At 43.7% G+C, this 23,778-nt stretch overlaps 1 protein-coding gene across 2 annotated transcripts; it reads left to right on the forward strand.

Annotated features, from left to right (window-relative positions):
• The first annotated feature begins 20,400 nt into the window (after nt 1-20,400).
• LOC115198869 (nuclear transcription factor Y subunit beta) lies at nt 20,401-23,577 on the forward strand. Of its 2 annotated transcripts, none has more exons than XM_029761253.1 (7): nt 20,401-20,499; nt 21,158-21,254; nt 21,703-21,833; nt 22,313-22,510; nt 22,625-22,703; nt 22,893-22,972; nt 23,061-23,577. In XM_029761253.1, exons 2-7 carry the CDS (start codon nt 21,158-21,160, stop codon nt 23,091-23,093), a joined length of 618 nt encoding a protein of 205 aa, XP_029617113.1. In that variant the 5' UTR covers nt 20,401-20,499; the 3' UTR covers nt 23,094-23,577. The 2 variants fall into 2 exon arrangements, with proteins under 2 accessions (XP_029617113.1, XP_029617112.1); XM_029761252.1 differs by having other exon boundaries at nt 20,419-20,524.
• The last annotated feature ends 201 nt before the right edge of the window (nt 23,578-23,778 follow it).

A 23,778-nucleotide genomic window follows, 5' to 3' on the forward strand; every position in this document is an offset into this window, starting at 1 on the left:
CGCTACTCAATGAGCTCAATGCTTTCGCTCTGGACTGTACTATTCGTCCCTACCTCCTAAACTACAGGGGAAGCAAGACAACGATTCTGCCCCCTCTTACAACAGAAAATGAGCGCGCCCAAACGCGATGAGCAAGGCAGACGAGTTAAACAAAACCTCTATCTCACGTCGCACACTGAGAAATGAATGGTTTTATACCACATTGCTATATATTTCTTTTTGTATGTGGCTAAATATGTCTAAGTGTTTCCCCCTTGTAATAAGACTATTAATGGAAAGATGAATTATCACCATCTGAGTGAGTGGCTGTATAAGAGAGGTACTGTGTGGATTAATTCACATTCCTCACACCAAGAACAGGCGAACACTAACAAGAGAACTAGATCGATGCTGCTGACATAGCACAGACATGGGGAAACTGTTCATTATAACAGATTACATATAGTAGGCTACTGTCGAAAACCGGCTTTCTAGTATGAAAATGGTTCGGGGGATCAGGTTGTGAGTATATTGCGTAGCTAATTGAATTGCACGCATCTATAGATTAGATATATGGTTCTTGTTCATGTCCAGTGGATGGGAATACCATATTTAGATCATTTAAATCCCACACCAATCATTGAGTTAATTGAATTTAAATCTAAGAATGTTGTCAAATCAGGCTAGGGAGAGTTATGAATTGAATATATTTGTATTACCTAATTAATGACATGGCTAAATTTGAACACATTTTACCCGTTGGACGTTGCCTTGCCAGTCTTGCAGAGGCCATAGAAGGATTCGTTATGCAATGTGGTAATTCCTCAATACTATGGGTATGGGTATTATAGCAACCACCTAGTGTCAAGGTTGCAGATATATTCTCCAAAGTGCCCATAGAAAAGAGTTTGGGTTTTGACCTAGCACTACACAGCTGATTCAAATAATCAACTCATCATCAAGCAAATTTGATTATTTGAATCAGCTGTGTGTTGCTAGGGCAAAACCAAGACGTAGATGGCAGGAAACCCTGCCATAGAGTACCACAGTGTGAGTCATCATCACTGGTGATTTTAGCATGTAAATCTTGGTGGGAAACTAGTGTAAAAAGTAAACTAATTATGCATGCCAGCAAAGCCCTACACAACACTAAACAATACATTAATTGCACTAAAATGGTGACAAACGGTGCCCACAAACTGTTAGGGCCTACATAAAGCTGTCCCAACTGCAGAGTCCCAACAGCAGTCCCAACACCTTACAACTGCTACACCTGGCTATCAGCGGAGCCTTGTCTGGCAGCGAACAGTTAACTCAGCCTTATTTACTGCCTTTTTAAAACATAGCTATATGGCTGACTTGTTTTAAAAAACTGTGTTTTTTACTGACAATTGAGATGTACACACTATGGCATAAGGTACGATGAGCGGATAAGAGGCAATCCGTAATTTAGATGAAGACATTCATGAGCGAGCTAGGATAGACATTGTCAATATAACTATTTGTTCAGCAACAGAATTCAGAACATGGGCCATTCTTACAGTATTCTCCCTGTACACCAAGTCAGAACCGTGGATAAATAACGGGGGCATATAAGCAGACAATGAAGCCCTTACAATATTCAGTGATTAACATTTCTCTAAAACAGGCTATAGGCTACATGTGCACCACCAAGTCAGAACAGTAGGTGAAATTAAGAGGGGAAAAGGGACCAAATTATTAGGGTGAAGCACATGTGCAACTAACACCTTACTATACAACATACACTTAGTATTACTTTCTTAGCTATGTTATACATATCTCTCTGGCATATTACATCATTTATGGACTCACCTTGTTGTGCTGTGTTCACTTCCTTCCAAACCACTCATTGTTGAATTTGCGATTTCCAACTTGTGTAATGTTTATGTCCGATAGCCGATACGTTTTATCTATAATTTCTCTTCATAATTTCTCTTCATATGACAAGGTTTGAAAAGGATTTGCCAGTAGATTGTTGACTTGATTCATGATGATGACTGCTAGCTAAGATATTGAAAGTATGATTTGGCCATATTTAATCTGTGGCCAATGACCTTGCGCCTTCTTGGATGGGCACATCTAATGTAACTCTATGGCAGCACCCAAAGGGCTAGAATTTCGAGAGTCTACCCTTAGATTTCGCGGTGAAGAGTGTCACCATGATGACGAACACTGAGCCAATCCACAGCGCAACGCTCCGTATTTTCTGCTGGCTTGCCCTACCACCACAGAAACCACTGAGTTAGGCTGAAACACCTGCATTTTGGAGCTGTCTTATTCAAGAAAACAAAAAAGAGACCATGTTTGTATGTAGCTTTATTAACTCAATGATATATACAGTGAGGGAAAAAAGTATTTGATCCCCTGCTGATTTGGTACGTTTGCCCACTGACAAAGAAATGATCAGTCTAAAATTTTAATGGTAGGTTTATTTGAACAGTGAGAGACAGAATAACAACCAAAAAATCCAGAAAAACACATGTCAAAAATGTTCTAAAATGATTGCATTTTAATGAGGGAAATAAGTATTTGAACCCCTCTGCAAAACATGACTTAGTACTTGGTGGCAAAACCCTTGTTGGCAATGACAGAGGTCAGACGTTTCTTGTAGTTGGCCACCAGGTTTGCACACATCTCAGGAGGGATTTTGTCCCACTCCTCTTTGCAGATCTTCTCCAAGTCATTAAGGTTTCGAGGCTGACGTTTGGCAACTCGAACCATCAGCTCCCTCCACAGATTTTCTATGGGATTAAGGTCTGGAGACTGGCTAGGCCACTCCAGGACCTTAATGAGCTTCTTCTCGAGCCACTCCTTTGTTGCCTTGGCCGTGTGTTTTGGGTCATTGTCATGCTGGAATACCCATCCACAACCCATTTTCAATGCCCTGGCTGAGGGAAGGAGGTTCTCACCCAAGATTTGACGGTACATGGCCCCATCCATCGTCCCTTTGATGCGATGAAGTTGTCCTGTCCCCTTAGCAGAAAAACACCCCCAAAGCATAATGTTTCCACCTCCATGTTTGACGGTGGGGATGGTGTTCTTGGGGTCATAGGCAGCATTCCTCCTCCTCCAAACACGGCGAGTTGAGTTGATGCCAAAGAGCTCCATTTTGGTCTCATCTGACCACAACACTTTCACCCAGTTGTCCTCTGAATCAGATGTTCAGTGACAAACTTCAGACGGGCATGTATATGTGCTTTCTTGAGCAGGGGGACCTTGCGGGCGCTGCAAGACTTCAGTCCTTCACGGCGTAGTGTGTTACCAATTGTTTTCTTGGTGACTATGGTCCCAGCTGCCTTGAGATCATTGACAAGATCCTCCCGTGTAGTTCTGGGCTGATTCCTCACCGTTCTCATGATCATTGCAACTCCACGAGGTGAGATCTTGCATGGAGCCCCAGGCCGAGTGAGATTGACAGTTCTTTTGTGTTTCTTCCATTTGCGAATAATCGCACCAACTGTTGTCACCTTCTCACCAAGCTGCTTGGCGATGGTCTTGTAGCCCATTCCAGCCTTGTGTAGGTCTACAATCTTGTTCCTGACATCCTTGAAGAGCTCTTTGGTCTTGGCCATGGTGGAGAGTTTGGAATCTGATTGATTGATTGCTTCTGTGGACAGGTGTCTTTTATACAAGTAACAAACTGAGATTAGGAGCACTCCCTTTAAGAGTGTGCTCCTAATCTCAGCTCATTACCTGTATAAAAGACACCTGGGAGACAGAAATCTTTCTGATTGAGAGGGGGTCAAATACGTATTTCCCTCATTAAAATGCAAATCATTTTATAACATTTTTGACATGCGTTTTTCTGGATTTTGTTGTTGTTATTCTGTCTCTCACTGTTCAAATAAACCTACCATTAAAATTATAGACTGATCATTTCTTTGTCAGTGGGCAAACGTACAAAATCAGCAGGGGATCAAATACTTTTTTCCCTAACTGTATATATATATATATATTTTGTACATTGTTTGTAAACTGATATGTGACACATATTAATGGCAAAATAACATGCCAAACAGGCAAGCCCCCCACCCCAAAACAAATGTGTATTATTTTTTTGCTAAAAATGTGGGGCTTGTCCAAGAGAGATTTATATGGTTATCATCACGACATGGTAAGCCTACATGAAATACAGACCTTATTTTAAGTGTTTCTAAAATCCCCTATGGAAAAAATGAATGATGGAAAAATGACAGGAGCCATTTTCTTGTTTGACTGCTAGGTTTTATGGGTATTAGGACACCTTCACCGTGGGGCTTTATCGAGCAAGTCCACAGTGATCTATTCTAAAAACCAAAGGAAATACCTTCTGAAAGATGCCAAAGCAAAGTGACAAAAATATGAATAAATGTATCATTATATGATTATAACTGGGACAATTGGAGACATAGCTGAATGGTATTCCTAATAACTTGTTCTGGGTGATATCAAATACATCTACACTGTTCCGCTTTCCTTCTATTGATCTATTTATATCTTAATAACGTTTGTAGACTGGTGTACTTTCCCTTATTGGTACATCAGTCTCAGTCTCTGAATGCTCAATGTGTCTGCATAAGGAATAAATAGCAAGGTTGTCTAGAGGACAAGCTGAACTGTAAGCAGTAATAAAAAATGTCTTCCTCAAGCAGAACTAAATCGTTAGTGAAGCATGCCTCTACAATGTTCCATGGGGTAGTAACGGTGAGTATGTGCTGACAGGTGAAAAAAGTGTCTGCATAAAAGAGAGAGGTCTGCATTAAAGAGAGAGATGCAGCACAAACACATACATGCACACATGTGCACACTTATTAGGGGGGGTTCTCTATCATTCTAGGTGTTGTAGCCTTTTGCCCCTGTCTCTCCTCCTATTAGTATGAGAGACCTTACTAATGATCCCTGTGAATATTCATCACAGTGTTTAAGTCAGTCACTATGTCCTGCAGAAGTGAGACAGAGAGAATGACAAAATGGAGATAGTGAGGGAGAGAGAAAAAGACAGAGATTGTAGTCTTAGGTTAGTGTATCCCTATGTGAACCACTTACCTTCATTAAAAGTAAGAGCATTTTATTAATGAATATTTCTTCACTCTGATAATAATTTAATCTCGATCTGTTCATTACATGACATTATGGCACTTAAATCCCTTCAGTCCGTAGGTACAGAACCCTGCATAAAAGCATGAACTGTGTTTCTACAGTATTTAAATGCTCAAACAGGGCTTTATCGCTACTCAGCAGCCATTAAACTGAGCCAGTACAGTCCACAGACTATGAGTATTCATTTGGACTGCAGAGTTCACAGCTGAAAGGTGTCAGAGGTGCCTCCATAGGTTAATATCAAAGTTTGGTTCATTAATATGGCAAAAGAAAGAGTTTAAAAGAGAAAAAAAAACATGTAAACAGGAAGTGACCCCAGTGTCTAGGGCCAGCAGCAGCAGTGTCAGTCCCCGCCCACCTGTCAACCAAGCTCCGGACTCAGACGTCATTGGACAGTTGATAGCTGCCCTGCTGCCCGTCACTCAACAATGAGGATGTTCTGACAGGCAACCGTGATTGACAGCAGGGGGCTAACCTCAGCAGTTTCCTCTGACCATCATGGTGTCAGTGGCACGCTGAGTTACTGTCAGGTTGGTCAACACCTGAGGGAGAGACACACAATTAATAACCATTTAACAACACAGACTCAACATCCTTTCAAGAGAGAGAAAATGTGTTTGTGCGAAGTTCAGACAGTTTCCAAACAAAAAGCCACCCCACCCAGCACTACTGTTATAAAACCTCTGTGAGCCATTAATGTGCCACATCACACTTCTCAAATCCCATCTTCCCTGCTCAGTTGGAAACTAAAGTTTTCTACAAACTCCATTAAACGGTTTATTAAAGTCTCAAGAAAGTCTTCAAAGTGTCAGGAGAGTGAAAAGCAGCCCAGCAGAACATTGGGCTGAGGGCTCCATCCTGTATTAGCTTATAGGATATGGACTGTGTGTGATGTGGTTTGTAATGTAAGTCTATGAATAATTCACACAGGGAGCATTAGCAGCAAGCAAACCATCAGAGACAGTTGATCTGGGACCGTTGGACTTTTGATAATGTACGGCGGCCATTTTGTGCCAGATTGTTCACCATACATTAGTTATTGCAATGGAGAGGTAAAGAAACTGGCGTACTGACCTGGGCACAAACAGGGTGGAGTCCCACGGTGGTGTCCAGCTGCTGTTTGATCAGACCACACCTCAGAGCCACAGCAAAGCCCTGGATCACCTGCCCTGCACTGGGCCCCATCACATGGAGACCTACCACACGCTCCTGTGGAGGTGACAGAACACACACATACACACACACACACACACACAGACACACACTATAATATACAGAAAACACACACACAAATACACCTATACACGGTGGCAAAAGCTGAATGAACATGGAGAAGTGTTCCTCTAGAGCAGGGATGGGCAACTCCAGTCCTCCGGGGCCTGACTTGTGTCACACTTTTGCCCCAGCTAACACACCTGACTCCAATAATTGGTTTAATCAGCTGTGTTTTCTAGGGATGGCCCCAGAGGACTGGAGTGGCCCATCCCTGCTTTAGAGGAAAGAGAATGCCCTCAAAGAGTAAAGACATTTAAAGTAAAGCCGTAAAATCCCAACACATGTCATGAAGTGAGTGCTGACCTGGTCAGGTATGTGGCAGATTACTTTAGCATAGCATCTTGTCCCTTCTAGGTACCGTCCACTCCAATGGCCAGTAGTAGCTATGATACACCTACAGAGATCAAGTTTCAAGTTGTATTAGTCGTATGTACGGGTTGGTTACGCATGCTATACATCGTCCAATGAAATGCTTTCTTGCAGGTTCTTTCTCGACAATACAAACAACAATAACAAATAATAAAGGACATAGAATACATAACTACTGTGTGTGTTTTGTATGTTGTGTGTGTGTGCATGTGTACCTCCACATTGTCCTCTCCAAACTTGAGACTGGTGTTCTCCTCTGACAACCCACAGGTAGAATACTCCATGGGAGGGAACAACTAATAGTGTGTTAAGTTAGTGACGGTGTGGCTCAGTAGGTAGAGCATGGTGCTTGCAACGCCAAGGTTGTGGGTTCCATTCCCACGTGGGACCAGTACGAAACCTATACGCACTCACTACTGTAAGTCGCTCTGGATGAGAGTGTCTGCTAAATGTTTCAAATGTAGATGTAAAACCCCAGCATATTAAACTCTTCCTGAAAAGTCTCCCTCCCATCAGTGGAGACAGGCACTTTGAGACTGCCTGCTTCAATCTGCTCAACCTAACAAATACAGTGAGGGAAAAAAGTATTTGATCCCCTGCTGATTTTGTACGTTTGCCCACTGACAAAGAAATGATCAGTCTATCATTTTAATGGTAGGTTTATTTGAACAGTGAGAGACAGAATAACAACAACAAAATCCAGAAAAACGCATGTCAAAAATGTTATAAAATTATTAGTATTTTAATGAGGGAAATAAGTATTTGACCCCTCTACAAAACATGACTTAGTACTTGGTGGCAAAACCCTTGTTGGCAATCACAGAGGTCAGACGTTTCTTGTGGTTTACCAGGTTTGCACACATCTCAGGAGGGATTTTGTCCCACTCCTCTTTGCAGATCTTCTCCAAGTCATTAAGGTTTCGAGGCTGACGTTTGGCAACTCGAACCTTCAGCTCCCTCCACAGATTTTCTATGGGATTAAGGTCTGGAGACTGGCTAGGCCACTCCAGGACCTTAATGTGCTTCTTCTTGAGCCACTCCTTTGTTGCCTTGGCCATGTGTTTTGGGTCATTGTCATGCTGGAATACACATCCACAAGCCATTTTCAATGCCCTGGCTGAGGGAAGGAGGTTCTCACCCAAGATTTGACGGTACATGGCCCCGTCCATCGTCTCTTTGATGCGGGGAAGTTGTCCTGTCCCCTTAGCAGAAAATCACCCCAAAGCATAATGTTTCCACCTCCATGTTTGACGGTGGGGATGGTGTTCTTGGGGTCATAGGCAGCATTCCTCCTCCTCCAAACACAGCGAGTTGAGCTGATGCCAAAAAGCTCAATTTTGGTCTCATCTGACCACAACACTTTCACCCAGTTAGTAGAAAGAGGAGGAAGGGAAGCGCTACTAAGGTACACAATAGTAAATGTTGGTAGACAGAAGGTGCTCTTTGGTAAAAGGGGTGAGTTGGTCATCAAAAAGAAAGGAGGACCAAGGCACTCTTCATATAATTGATTAAAATGCCTTTATTAGTATGGCATGTTCAATAGAAACAATGTTTTTAAAAATCGGCTGCATGGCCTTCGTCAGGGAGTACAAAGAAATAATACAATGTTCTCTTTTTAACAGCTTTTCCAATTAACCCTAATTTGAAGAGGGAGTGGTTAAAATTGATTGGACACACCTAGTAAGCAATAGTATATGTTACGCCCCTGAAAAAGGGGAGAAATAATCACGAGAGTGATACGGTTTTGTTTCCTCAACGAGAACTTTTACTGTAATGAGGAAAAGACCGCGATTTCCCCGCGAACTTGAGTGGAGACCAGAGCAATCGGTCTCAGACTCATGGATTAAAGAGCATTTAGTAGATCACAGATTAACACTTTTCCCCTTAAATTAGGCACCACAAAATAAAGTAATCAATATAACGTTTACACATTCCTTTTACAATTCTTACCTTTTGTACACTTGATGGATTTTAACTTTAACACAATTATATGAATGTTATCAATCTCTATCAACTAATACAGAATGCATGATCTTTTTAACCTTAGATGTTTTAAGATCCTCACATACTATGAACTTACTAATACTTTTTAATGTATAACAGGCTATTAGTATTTCCTTTAACCTGTCACACTCTCCCCGACAAAATAAATGTTGTCCCAACATTACCAACATTGTCTTCTTCAACAGTCTGTATGCACTGGACCTAGGAAATCCTCTTCTGTAAGGTAGTACTTGAGCAGAGGTCAAGGGTCACAGTTCAAATATAACTAACAAATTATTTTCACAGTCCATATCTGTTGACCAGCTGTATAAACAGTCCATAAGCAGTCTTTTCTCATACTATTGATCAACAGTCCATCACTTTTAATGGTCTATATGCATAGTCTGCAAATTGTCTCTTGTGACAGTCTGAAATCAGTCAGTAGTCCATGGTCAAACATGTCAACTCTGTAGCCTCATGTTTGCTGAAGCCCATACATGTAAGGTGGCTGAAAGTAACATTGCTGTAGTGATGGCAGCCATGGAACCATTCCTGGTGCAGAGTAGACAGGGAACAACTGTGGCTGTGGCTGGATACTGTAGCAGGAAGGGATACCAAGATGATCATAGTTGATACGTTTTGGAGGGTGTCTCTCTCTTTGTGGCAGCTGGTAGGCCGGTTCCTCAGGTTCAGCAGCAGCAGTTAATGAAGGAAAGGCACTTGGTGGACGATCATCAGGCAAATTTTTAGCAGGCAAGTTCATCTCCTCAACTGTTGTCTCCTCCAGCCGCTTTTCAACCAGAGGCTGTGCTGGTTGCGTATCAGGGACTGGCACGGCAACTGTCTGTTTCACTGGTGGGGGCCTGTGTTCCCACTCTCTCGCTGGTTCAGCATTCCTCCCCTCAGGTACTGTAGATGTGGGAACCTGTAGCGGCTCATGATGAAGGTCATATTCATCACCGCTGTCTTCATCAGAATCTAGAGGCTCTGATTCAGGCTGATGTCTCCTTTTTTTCTGACTTTTGTCATCTTTGGTCATTTCTGGTTGCGTCTCAAAAGGTAAGTGGTCACAGGACATGAGCAGGTTTCTGTGCAGGACCCTGGAGCGTCCCCTACCCTTTTCTGGTCTCAATTCATAAATCGGCAGATCTGAACCCATTTGTTTCACTACTGTGTGAATTGTATCTTCCCAATAGTTACGGAGTTTTCCTGGTCCTCCTCTTGGTGTCAGGTTTTTAATCAGAACTCGCTCGCCAGGCTGTAGCACTGAACTCCTAACTTTAGCGTCATAGTACTTCTTACTTCTGTCAGCGGCTTTCTGAGCATTTTCATTTGCAATGGCGTATGCTTCTTCCATCCCTCGTTTCCAGTTCTCCACGTAGTCTCGCTGGTTACTGGAACCTGCCTCTGTGCACAATCCAAAGAGCATATCAACTGGAAGCCTGGGTGATCTCCCAAAGAGAAGATAAAATGGTGAATAGCCAGTCATTTCGCAACGGGTGCAGTTATAGGCATAAACCAGTTTGTTCAGAGACTCCTTCCAATTTGACTTTTGTGTCTCAGTTAGTGTCTTTAACATTTGCAACACTGTTCTGTTCATGCGTTCCACTTGACCGTTCCCCATCGGGTGATAGGGTGTTGTTCTGGACCCCGCCATGCCACTGAGTTTCTTTAACTGATGGAACAACTGATTTTCAAATTCTCCCCCTTGGTCATGGTGGATGCGGGACGGGAACCCGAACTTCAGAGCAAAGTCATTGAAGATGAGATTTGCAGCAGTTTTACCTGACTTTGATGTGGTGGCGTAGGCTTGAGTGAAACGTGTAAAATGATCAACAATCACAAGGATGTACTCATAACCCCCTTTGCATCTGTCGAGATGAAGGAAGTCTATACATACCAGTTCAAATGGCTGTGTTGTCACAATGTTTGTCAGAGGAGCTCTTGTTTCATGGGCTGGCTTTTTCTGCTTGACACAGCAACAAGTTTTAGTCACATAGTGCTCGATGTCAGATTGCATATATGGCCAGAAGAAGCGGTCACGTACTAGTGATACAGTGCGATCAGTACCTTGGTGTCCCATGTTATTGTGCAACTCTTCCATCACTTTACCTTTGTACTGCTCTGGTAGAACTAACTGCTTGCGGGCTGTAGTAATTCTGTACAGAATGCCATCACTGTCTATTGTCAATTTGTCCCATTCCCTGAATAGGCATTTTGTCTTTGGACTGCATTCCTTTTGCTCTTTAACTGGCGGTTTGGAACCAGACAGTTTGAAATTGAGCACAGGACGGATGACCGGATCAGATTCTTGTGCTTCTCTTATCCCATCTTTTGGGATCGAGCTGATTGTTGCAGTGGTTGTCTCACCTTCAGCTGATACTGACATCGATGCAGCTGAAAGTGACCAAGGTACAACAGCCTCTTTCTGTACCTCAACTGCTTGTATCGTGGCGGCAATGGTGTCTGGTGGAAGCTCCTCAGAACATTCTTCCATCAGTGACTCTACATCCAGTGGCATCCTTGACAAAGCATCGGCATCGCCGTTCTCTCTGCCTGGCCTGTACTTTATTGTAAAGTGGAAATCAGCCAATTCTGCAACCCACCTGGAAGTGGTTGCGTTCAGTTTTGCAGTAGACAGAATGTAGCTGAGCGGGTTGTTATCGCTGTATACAGTGAAGGTCGGAGCATAGTACAAATAATCACGGAACTTATCAGTGATTGCCCATTTCAGAGCTAGAAATTCTAGCTTGCCCGAGTGGTAGTGATAGTTCTTCTCAGCTGCTGTTAAGGTTCGAGAGCCATAAGCAATGACCCTAAGCTTCGCATCTTGCTTTTGATACAGAACTGCTCCCAAGCCTTGGTGCGACGCATCAGTGTGTACAACAAATGGCTGAGTGAAATCAGGGAAACCTAAGACTGGTGGGTGAAGCAAACACTCAATCAGCTGTTCAAGTGCCTGTTGATGCTGGTCAGTCCACAGGATTGGCTTGTTTGAGGGCACCACATGACTTGCTTTCTTTGTTTTTGTTTTCCGTGGGTGGTGAGGTAATTTCTCTGAATCTGCTTTCAGGAGGTCATACAGGCAGCTGGCCCTCCTAGAAAAGTCTTTGATGTACTGTCTGTAGTAAGTGAGCAAACCAAGCATTTTTCTGAGCTGGCCCACAGTCTCTGGTCTGATTTCTTTCAATGCTCTTACTGCTTCAAAATCGGCTGGGTCAACTCGGCTGCCCTCTGCAGACACTATTCTTCCCAAATAACGGACCTGGGGTTTAAAGAGATCACACTTACTTGGTTTGAGTTTAATGCCATACTCTCTGAGATGCTGCAAAACTTTTCGCACATCATTCACATGGCTGTCGAAGGTTTTACTGAAAACTAGCGTGTCGTCCAGATAAGGAATGCAGATGTTATCCCGGAGCCCTTCCAAACACTCCTCCATACACCGCTGAAAAGCTGCAGGAGCGTTCATGAGACCGAATGGCATACGTATCCACTCATAGAGTCCCCATGGGGTCACAAATGCTGTCAGTGGTCTGCTTTCTTCAGAGATGAACCCCTGGTGATACGCTTTTCCCTGGTCTAAGAGGGAGAACCAGGAATTACCACCTAAACTGTCCATGATGTCTTGGACCCGAGGGATAGGCTGGCGGTCGGGATGTGTCTTTCTGTTCAGGTCTCTGTAATCTATACACAACCGGAGGGTCCCGTCCTTCTTCCGAACGCACACGACAGGTGAAGAATATGAAGAGTTTGACTTCCTAACCCAGCCCTGGGCTATGAGGTCATAAAGGTAACCCTTCATCTCCTGATACAGTGGCCTGGGCACTGACATGTATGTGCGCTTGACTGGTTCAGAGTCCTTTAGAGAAATAGTCATTTTCAATCGTTCAATACAGCCAATGTCATTGTCTGATCTGGAGAAGGAGTGGCACTCTTCTCTAAGCATTTTCCTAACAACTTCTCTCTGCTCTTCGGTGAGGTGATTTAAACCTACTGGTGGATCCCACTGTTCAGTAGCAGTACATGGGGTTTGAACGCTTGTGTGATTCACTGTGGCTGGGGTGACAGTTTTTTCAAAGACTTGGGCAGGTAACACAGTCATAATGGTTTGTACAGTACCGATTATTGTGCGTCCTAGCAGGGCAATGTCGTGGTCAGTGGGGTTAGAGACATCAAGCATGACAACTGGAAAAACACCTTTCCTGACTCTGACTAGTGTGTCAAAGAACTCAAGGTCGTCTGGCCACTGCGGGTTCAGGTCTGGCTGGAAAAGCATTGTCATGTCCTCTTTGAAAGGCTGGGAAGCTACACGGCACTCAATCTGGATGCTACTGTGTTTTGGTACAGCAACCTTCTCTTTCTTGGTTTTCACTGCATATTCATCTGTCTGTTCTGCGCTAACAGCCTGTATAAAAGCTCTCACCTTGTTTCTTTTGAGGCTTGGGAAAGCTGTTTTTACTGCACTGTATCGTTTAGTCTTTTCAGTCATTGTCAGGATGTGCTCGATAACATTGAAACCTATGATGGGATGCGATAGGTGACAGCCTTTCATTACCAGCACTGGGATGATCAGTTCCTTTGTTTGGTCAGTTTCAGAGGCTAGCCGAAAAGTTGTTTCAATCCATCCCAGGTACGGCATTTCAGTCCCATTTGCTGCAGTCAACCTTAGACCATCAGGTGAGTCCAGGATTTCTGAAACATCTCTCAGCCTTGCGTTTGGGAGAGATTTCTCTTTCCATCGTTCATCGATGACCGATACCTGAGAGCCTGTGTCCCATAGAGCTTGTAGGTGGTGGCGATTCAGGTGACACTCAATAAGGCACTGTCTGCCGACTAGCGAGGTGACCTTACGGGGGTGGCAACCTTGAGCTAGGGATGGTAAAGAGTGGGCATTTTCCTCTGTGCAGGAAAACCTTTCCCTGGTAGAGTCAATTTTCAGGTGAGTGCATTTTTCCCTATGTTTAGTCCAATGTTGGTTTTGACATACTTTGGAACAGTACAGTGTCTCTTTACATGATGAACATTGTTTCAGGTTCTCAAATGAATCTTCTCTGGCACAATTTGCACATTTCTGGGACTTTTTGGTAGCTACGGTTAACACTCGTCCCTCAGCGGTAACCCTTCCCCGTTTAAAGGGGCCTCTCTTGATGGTCGGACTCCCCGGATTTTACATCCAGCTTGGAAATGTTCTCCACTCCCACATCGGAAGCAGTGTGTGCAGCGTGCATCTGTTCTGGCCCGCTGGCAGACAAAACACCTCCTTGGAGCTTGAGCAGAGCGGTTGGTATACAGGTTAGGTGCATATTGCTGCTGCGCAGGGTCAGGTGCTTGGGGCTGACTGTAGTTGCCGTAATACTGCTGCTGGAAAACAGGTGGCTGGGGGTCCCTATCTGGCCTCCTAACTGGAGGTGGGGCATAGACACAAGGCGATGACTGAAACATAGGCTGCCGTAATGTCTCCTTAATCTGGGCAATCTCTGCACTGAGACCTTTTAGAGAAGCTACACCTGTCTTAAGTTCAGCTAACTCTGTTAACAGTTCTGCGGGTATCTTAGCTTTGGCTTCCTTCACAGGACACTTTGCAGATGGCGTATCTTCTAACTGGACTACACTTACCGTTGTAGCAGGCTGTGGAGAATTAAACCGCCTTTTGTTTCGTCTTTCTATCTCATTAGCACAAGCAATGTTAAGCTTCTCTAGCAAAACCTCATCTGATGTTTCGCTATCTAGCAGGAGAGGCTGCATGTCTATCCTGATACTGTCACTCTGGAGACCTGTAAGGACTGTGTGTAAACACATGCGCTGGACTAGAGCAGGGTCATACTTAAGCCCTGATTCTGACTCCTGGGATGCAAACAGTACTTTCTGCCTCAAATCTAAGACGCGCATCAGGAAGCTTTGAGGGGTCTCCTTGCTATGCTGTGCTTCTGAAGCTAGCTGTTTGTAAAGCTCTGTTGCACTCTTCTCTTGGAAGTGGGAACGCAGGATACATCTAAGTGTGGTAAGAGTTAGCTGGGGTTTACCTTCCAAGTAGCTGCGTAGCTGTGAGCCTGGAGAAATAGCCCTGACTACTGCGTCTACTATTTCTACCTCAGGATAGCCTCTGTTAAGTCCATTCACGATCTGATGGGCAAGGCTGGAAAAAATCAGTTTATCTTTCTGGCCCGGTTCACCTATCTGACCAGAAATTTTAAACTCTTTGCGCCAGTATGAGCTGGGCTGTGCACTGGGTGAGAGCGGCACGCTCACCTGAAGATTAGCATGGGGTTGGGGCTGACGTAGAGAATCACTGGCTTTGGCTGCAGTAATCTGCTCAGTTCCCACCCTTTGTTGTGGGGTTGCAGTTCTCAGTTCCTCTATTCTGTGATGTGTTCCGGCTGTTTCAATATCATGGTCAGTTTGCCCTGTTTTGTTATCTAAACCACTGATCATCTCTGTCATTTTGTCTTTAAGTAGCAACAATTCCGACATGCCGCCATCTTCTAACTCTGCAGCTTCCTCTCTTTCAAGGAACCTCATAATGTGAGTCATCAATGATATGCGGGATTTGTCTTGAACATCTCTTCTCTGTTCGCCTGAGATGTCAAGGAAATCCCATATCTCTAGTAACTTGTCTTTAGTCAGGGTGCACAATTCTCCTACTACCTCTTCCTGTAGTTCTTCCAAGGCGGTCGTCATGTTGACAGAACAGGAGGAACTTTTACTGTGCAGGAGTTGACTCTGAATTAGATGGTCCTTACTGTCTCTGATGGTCGATCAATGGCCTCAGCTGACACGTACTTAACCACCAACTTCCAGCTCTCCTCGAACAGCAACACTTTCCTCACTGCAGCCTGCCTGAGTTGTTATGTGGAGATTTAGCTGGCTCGGAATTCAGCGACCAGGATGTGGAAACTGGACATCTGAGCAGCAATCTCAGCGGAGCCTCCAAAAATGTTACGCCCCTGAAAAAGGGGAGAAATAATCACGAGAGTGATACGGTATTGTTTCCTCAACGAGAACTTTTACTGTAATGAGGAAAAGACCGCGATTTCCCCGCGAACTTGAGTGGAGACCAGAGCAATCGGTCTCAGACTCATGGATTAAAGAGCATTTAGTAGATCACAGATTAACACTTTTCCCCTTAAATTAGGCACCACAAAATAAAGTAATCAATATAACGTTTACACATTCCTTTTACAATTCTTACCTTTTGTACACTTGATGGATTTTAACTTTAACACAATTATATGAATGTTATCAATCTCTATCAACTAATACAGAATGCATGATCTTTTTAACCTTAGATGTTTTAAGATCCTCACATACTATGAACTTACTAATACTTTTTAATGTATAACAGGCTATTAGTATTTCCTTTAACCTGTCACATATACACACTTGTGTATACTATTGCTTACTAGGTGTGTCCAACTTGTGTATACTATTGCTTACTAGGTGTGTCCAATCAATTTTAACCACTCCCTCTTCAAATTAGGGTTAATTGGAAAGCTGTTAAAAAGAGAACATTGTATTATTCCCTATCCAAACTGCTTTCTCATGCTTAGCTGTACACAACACCCACCACCACCTTGTCCAACTGTCCAGACCTCCCTCTACTCCCATTATTCTCACCTGTCCAGACCTCCCTCTACTCCCATTATTCTGACCTGTCCAGACCTCCCTCTACTCCCATTATTCTGACCTATCCAGACCTCCCTCTACTCCCATTATTCTGACCTGTCCAGACCTCCCTCTACTCCCATTATTCTGACCTATCCAGACCTCCCTCTACTCCCATTATTCCCACCTGTCCAGACCTCCCTCTACTCCCATTATTCTGACCTGTCCAGACCTCCCTCTACTCCCATTATTCTCACCTGTCCAAACCTCCCTCTACTCCCATTATTCTGACCTGTCCAGACCTCCCTCTTCTCCCATTATTCTAACCTGTCCAGACCTCCCTCTACTCCCATTATTCTGACCTGTCCAGAAGCCCCCCTACTCCCATTATTCTGACCTATCCAGACCTCCCTCTACTCCCATTATTCTGACCTGTCCAGACCTCCCTCTACTCCCATTATTCTCACCTGTCCAGACCTCCCTCTACTCCCATTATTCTGACCTGTCCAGACCTCCCTCTACTCCCATTATTCTCACCTGTCCAGACCTCCCTCTACTCCCATTATTCTGACCTGTCCAGACCTCCCTCTACTCCCATTATTCTAACCTGTCCAGACCTCCCTCTACTCCCATTATTCTGACCTGTCCAGACCTCCCTCTACTCCCATTATTCTCACCTGTCCAGACCTCCCTCTACTCCCATTATTCTAACCTGTCCAGACCTCCCTCTACTCCCATTATTCTCACCTGTCCAGACTGCCCCTACTCCCATTATTCTGACCTGTCCAGACCTCCCTCTACTCCCATTATTCTGACCTGTCCAGACCTCCCTCTACTCCCATTATTCTGACCTGTCCAGAACTCCCTCTACTCCCATTATTCTGACCTGTCCAAACCTCCCTCTCCTCCCATTATTCTGACCTGTCCAGAAGCCCCTCTACTCCCATTATTCTGACCTGTCCAGAAGCCCCACTACTCCCATTATTCTGACCTGTCCAGAAGCCCCTCTACTCCCATTATTCTGACCTGTCCAGACCTCCCTCTACTCCCATTATTCTGACCGGTCCAGAAGCCCCTCCCCATGCTGACCTGTCCAGTGTGTGGCTCCTGTATCTCTCCATGGGTGTTCAGGTAGGTGACATCACTGTCCCTCAGCTCCCTCCTCAGCTCAAAGCTCACAGACTTCACATGTTGTTGTACCGTGTCCACCATCTCACCCCAGCCATGGGACACTACAGACCATAATAGCACATAGCAACAGACAATATAGCAACACAAACATCTAATCAACGACTAGCATTTAAACTCTGGATAGGACGCAAATAACTAAAGATAACATTTGACGGAATGACAACTAACACACACATTCAATATTGATTCAATGGAACAAAATACATATCTAGACTATAATAGAACTGATGCCCCAAATACACATCATGCACTGTAACTGATGCCCCAGACCCTCTCCAACTCTCACCCTGTTCCTCAAACTTCCAGCCGTACTTCCGGGCATCCTGAATGGCTTTTCCCAGCAAGGAGGCTTGGTGCAGGAGCTTCCTGGGAATACTGCCCACGTTCACACTGGAACCACCTAGACCTGGCGGACAGCGAAAGTCAATAACCACTCATAAAATGATTGAGCACAAAATGACATTATGTAATAAAGTAATAGGCATTATGGTGAAAACACTGTCTGCATCACACACCCCAGTTAGTGACTTTAGGGGTGGGAGCCACCAAGTCAAGGACCAGCACCCTCCTCCCAAAGCCAGCAGCTTCCTGAAAGAGAAAAGGGGGAAAAGAAAGGGGGAATACAGACGGAGAAGTGGGTGGGGGTAAAAAGAGTCAGTCGGATAAAGTAAAATCCCAAATCCTCCCACTGTCAAGTTCCTTCCTCTCATTTTCAGTTACCTCTGGATTTCAGAATATAACATCTCATGTTATTAGCATAAAATCTATTTATATGATAATTATCACAGTATGCTTGGGCACACTGTGAGCATTGGCCAGATCAGATGACTGCTGAATAAACATGTTAGTGTGTGTAGGCTGGCTCACAGCCAAGTGGGGTTAACACAGCTTTATGCAGGTTGACTACAGGTAGAGAGAGGGAATATCTGACCTTTAAAGAGGGTTTCTCCTTTAAAGGAGAAAAAGAGATTCAAACGGACATATAGGGATCGAGATAGAAAGATCATTAAGAAAAACTGCAGGGGAGAATGGATTAAACTCAAATAATTGTTATTATTGAGTTTCTCTGAATTTGAAACTGAATTAAAAGAACAATTCCTCACAAAAAAAGAGCAAGACTAGAAGAGAAGGTGAGACAGATCCATAAAGACGGTGGTAGATCAGTGACAGACAGGAAGAGACACAGACAGGCAGTACTGTAGATGTTGTGTAGTATTAGCGACCCACCTTGGACACAGCCAGTCCTCCAGACCCCCCTCCAATGACCAGCAGGTCATAGTCATACTGTCCACAGGACAGCCTTGTCTGCTCCATGTCTCTGCTGCAAGACAGACCAGTCTCTTGTGTGCTCCTCAGACCTAGGAGGAGAGACTGCTGGGGTTGGAAAGAAAACCTACAGGAAGGTAGAGTAGCTCTCCAGAAACTCTCTCAGAGAGAGAGCGAGAGAGAGAGAGAGAGAGAGAGAGAGAGACAACATTAGGGTCCATACAGTCATACAGTAAGCATTAGCTATTTGATATTTCCATTAGAGAAGGAAATGAGGCTAAATCATAACCTTGAGCACAAAGAGACATCTTTGAAGTGTGCTTCTTTGTCTCTCTGGGTGAATATTAGCACACCACATGTATAATTCCTCCAATAACCCCTGAGAAAATGTGTCATATCGTTTAACTCTGAATTTGAAAGACATTATGCTCTCATAAAAAAAAGGAATCTTTAAAAGGATTTAACATTTCAGTATATGGGTGTTTCTATCAAAGTTGGTGCAGGCAGTGTGGAAAGGAGAATTATGTTGTGTCCACATAGATTGTTGCAACCTTTCAGATATTGTTACAGCAACAGAAAAACATCATTTTATGTCCACACCCATTTCAACATCCATGTCTGAGCCATAGTGAGTTGGAATTAGATCGGCATGTGGTCTCAGAGTGAAACATATTGAAGGGGTGTAAAAATACAAGTTAGAGCATTTTTCAACAAACATTTGCATCAGCAGCAGAAGCAAAGACCATTGTTCCGTTTATGATATTATGTTAATCAATTCGACTGGGACTAGTGAAGTTCACAATTCAGCACTGCCTCAATTCAATTTGTGTTGGTGCAACGTAGCCACCTGGTGGATAAAATCAGAGCTGCACTTTTTCTTTATGAGTCTGAGTGAACGTCATACCACAGAATTTCTTTACCATCTTCGATTACACTATTGATTATCAATAAATAAATAATATTGGATGGGTCCATATCATTTTTTTAATAATCTGATTTCGTAGAGAAACATGATCCAAAGAGAAGCATACAATATGAATTTACCAACACACGTAAATAAATAAATACATTCAATAAAATATGAGTCCCACCAAAGGAACGTGTTGTTGGAAAGTTCTATCAAGTGTATTCTATACTTCAAGATAGTTCTGGAAGGAGTTTGTTACAGCGGTCAACATTTCCAAATAGTTTCGCTGAAATTTCTGACTCGACGGTCAGCGAGTGTGCCGATTTTGGTTTACTGTCAGAGGGACAGTACACAAACGCATGCGCAAAAGGTACTGCGCTGATGTTCACTGGTGGTGATAACAGGCAAACGCATGGATATGAATATCACTGTAATAATGTGAATACACAATAATATATTCAATCAATCAGTAAGTGTGTTAAATGCAATACAATTTTGCACTAGGTCTGCTATGTAATAAAAACACCCTGTTCTTATATAACCATAACAGACATACTGCATGATGACATCACCATTACATTGTATTAGTCAAAGCTTTTCTTTAAAACAATAAAATGGTAACAAATGCACACAGAGAAAGGGAGGGTCGCTTTTGAATAGAACACCTTACTAGGTGTAATGTAGTGGAGGGTGACACTTTGACAGAGCGGCCGCCTGGCGGTCGGGGGAGGTAGTGCAATGTATTTTTGGAGGACGCGTCGCTCCGCGCTGGGACTGGTTCTTTTGCAGCCATTTTCTGTCCAACCAACGGCCGTTTTGAGAAGGTAACCAACCAGGGCTTCATTGCAGGTTTGTGTCTGGCTCCGGCCAATGATTGTTAACCAATTCCTCGTTAGCTCGAATGGAAATGTCCGTCCCTGACTAATTTGTACTTGTTGCGTTTAGGAGTTTGAGAGCAGGAAGTGTAGTCAAAATTATTAATTAGCTTCATATCATGCCATGTCCCCCTGCCTCAGTTTTCGACACAAAGAACAGGCCGAAATTCCGATATGGAATTTCATTGTGAGCAGAGAGGTCTTGCAATGAGACAACCAATGTGGCTACTATATAACGTTAAATTGTACCCAGGAATCCAGAGTGGTTTCGTTGCAACAATAGTCGTTGATTAGTCAATCAGCATGTATGAGGGTCAAATGGCTACCTAACTAAAGCTATTGCTTCATTTGTCGAAATTATATTTGGAACGAAACATTTGCTAGCTAACGTTAGCTTGCTAGCTTCCCATTTAGCAAACAACCACTCACTTGGTCAGAGAAATTCAACTAATTCAGTAGACATGCTAGCTAACAGTTTTCTAGCAACCTAACCTGGCGAACACTTGGCTAGCTAGCTAAACTAGACACGGTTTAGCTAGCTAGCCAGTCAACAGTAAGTGCCTTCCAACAATTCAGCTATTTGAGTAAACCATGTCCTTTGTTCCAGATGGAAGAAGACCGTTCCACCACCGACGCCTCCCAGCTAACGTTAGGCATCTCTGGAGAATACATGTCAGGAGGATATGTACTCCAGTCTCAAGATGGTAAGGGACATCAGCTGATACATTCAATCCTAATTGGGGAACCAGGTGTGGGTGTATTATGAATTGAATATGCCCCAAATCAAAATGTAGTGTAGTGTCATTATTTTTTATTTAACTAGACAAGTGAGTTAAACATTGTTATTTACAATGACGGCCTACCAAAACGCAAAAGGGCTTCAGCGGGGACGGGGCTGGGATTTAAATAAAAGTTAGGACAAAACACACATCACGACAAGAGACACAACAACAGTACACAAAGCGAGACCTAAGACAACAATATAGCAAGGTAGCAACACAACATGGTACAAACATTGTTGGGCACAGACAACCGCAAGAAGGCAATACATCACTGCAAAGCAGCCACAACTACATTATCACTTTCTGTACATCTCAATGCAACAGTGTCAGTACCTAATGATCCATGTTTAACATAATGCGTGTGATGAAGATGATGGAGAGGAGAGTCTGAATGACCATGATGACGGGGGCATGAAAGAGAACTTCCGGGAGCAGGACATCTACCTCCCCATCGCTAACGTGGCACGCATCATGAAGAACGGCATCCCACAGACCGGGAAGGTAACCATGGTGTGTGTGTGGGCTGTGTGAGAGCAAGACTTGTCGTATTCATAATTGCACACCATTGTAAAACGTTTAACAGAAAAAAATGTTTTTGTTATTGGACAAGTTCAGCTAGTCCATCTTAATCACCTGTGCATATTCTTGGCTATCCTCTTTGAATACCAGCTCTCTTTCTGATTCGTTCTCATTTTTACCTCGTCGCCGATTCTTTCCTCCCTTACCTTTTATTCTTCGGCATATTCCCAAACGAACAGGCTTTGTTAAATCAGTCCTGATTTGTCCGTATTGAATTGAGTGTTATAAAAGTGGAATGAGAACCAATCTGTGACAATGTCACACATTTACAAAGTTAGCAAGCTTGTTAGCTTAGCTTTCAGTCTGTTTTTTTCCCCCCCCTGTTTGGTGCCAAGTGAATACGACCCACAAACGTTCTCCTCCTATTCCTCTTTGTCCTAAATTGTGTGTGTGTCTCACAGATAGCGAAAGACGCCAAGGAGTGTGTGCAGGAGTGTGTGAGCGAGTTCATCAGCTTTATCACGTCGGAGGCCAGTGAGCGCTGCCACCAGGAGAAAAGAAAGACCATCAACGGAGAGGACATCCTGTTTGCCATGTCAACCCTGGGCTTCGACATGTACGTGGAGCCCCTCAAACTCTACCTGCAGAAGTTCAGAGAGGTACAACTAAACACACTTCTTCTGCTCTGACAGTCTCTCTCACACAATCCCAAGTGTCCATGAACAATCGCACATCACATGTTATTTAATCTCTCACAATGTGTTGTTTCCTAGGCGATGAAGGGGGAGAAGGGAATCCCAGGTGTGTCGGTGGGAGAAGGCCTGGGGGAGGAGCTTACAGACGACAGCTTCAGTAAGTGGTTCAGAACTGTTCTTAATTTTGTCATCTCATACTAAAGTAAAGGCTTTAGAGTCATGCCTGCATACATATGTAAAATGTATGCAGGCATTAAAGTCGATTTGGATAAAAGCGTCTGCTAAATGGCATATTATATTCTTGTGCTGTGGACGGTTTTGTAACGTCCTCTTCCCTCCATTCCAGCGAATCAACTTCCAGCCGGAATAATAACAGCCGACGGCCAACAGCAGAACGTCATGGTGTACACCACCTCATATCAACAGGTAAGTGACATCAGACATTTGAACCAGAACGAGACCATTACGACATATCCATGACTGTTCTCTCCATTGCCTCTGTCTGCTCCTGTAGATTCCTGGCGTGCAGCAGATCCAGTTCTCATGACGAGGCCTTGCGCCTGCTCTGACCGCGGCGGCCATCGACTGCACAGACACAGGCCTGGCGACCGTAGGCTAACCATAGGCTGAGCGCATGACCCCACTGTCAAAAGGTCAAAGGCAATCGTCAGATGGACAGGAGGTCTTGGAGGGGGCTGTTATGGGTGGGAAGGGATGTGGTGGTTGACACAACCCTGTCATGTAAATGTAAGTCTGTTCTCTAAATGTACTACGTAGTCATGAGGTGCCACAAGGTTGAGTGCAGCTTTCAACCAGTTTGGGATACTTGATTTTTAATGCTATTCGGACCACTTAGTTTGTTTTTGTACATTGATTGTTTTATGCAGGTTTGGGAGGTGGAATGGGAAGGTTTTTATTTGAACCATGAGAAGAGGTGCCCTTAATGTCAGCTCTTTTCGACGTGGACAAACTAGTACCATGTGCTTTAAAGTGACGTAAGTCCTTTGAATAAAAATCCAAATGACCCAATACCTTCTGGTTGTCATCGATCTCTTTACACACATCTGAATGATTACACCAATTTTATCATAGCGACTAATAACCAGGGGTGAAAATAGATGTAATTTCTTCCCGGTACGGGACATCAATTAATACTGTTTTAATCAATATGACAATTCAAAAGAATCAGTTACAGTTGAGCCATGTAAAGGGTTAAGTGTTCCAGGAAGAGA

Source organism: Salmo trutta, chromosome 8 (assembly GCF_901001165.1).
Source record: "Salmo trutta chromosome 8, fSalTru1.1, whole genome shotgun sequence".
Classification (NCBI taxonomy): domain Eukaryota; kingdom Metazoa; phylum Chordata; class Actinopteri; order Salmoniformes; family Salmonidae; genus Salmo; species Salmo trutta.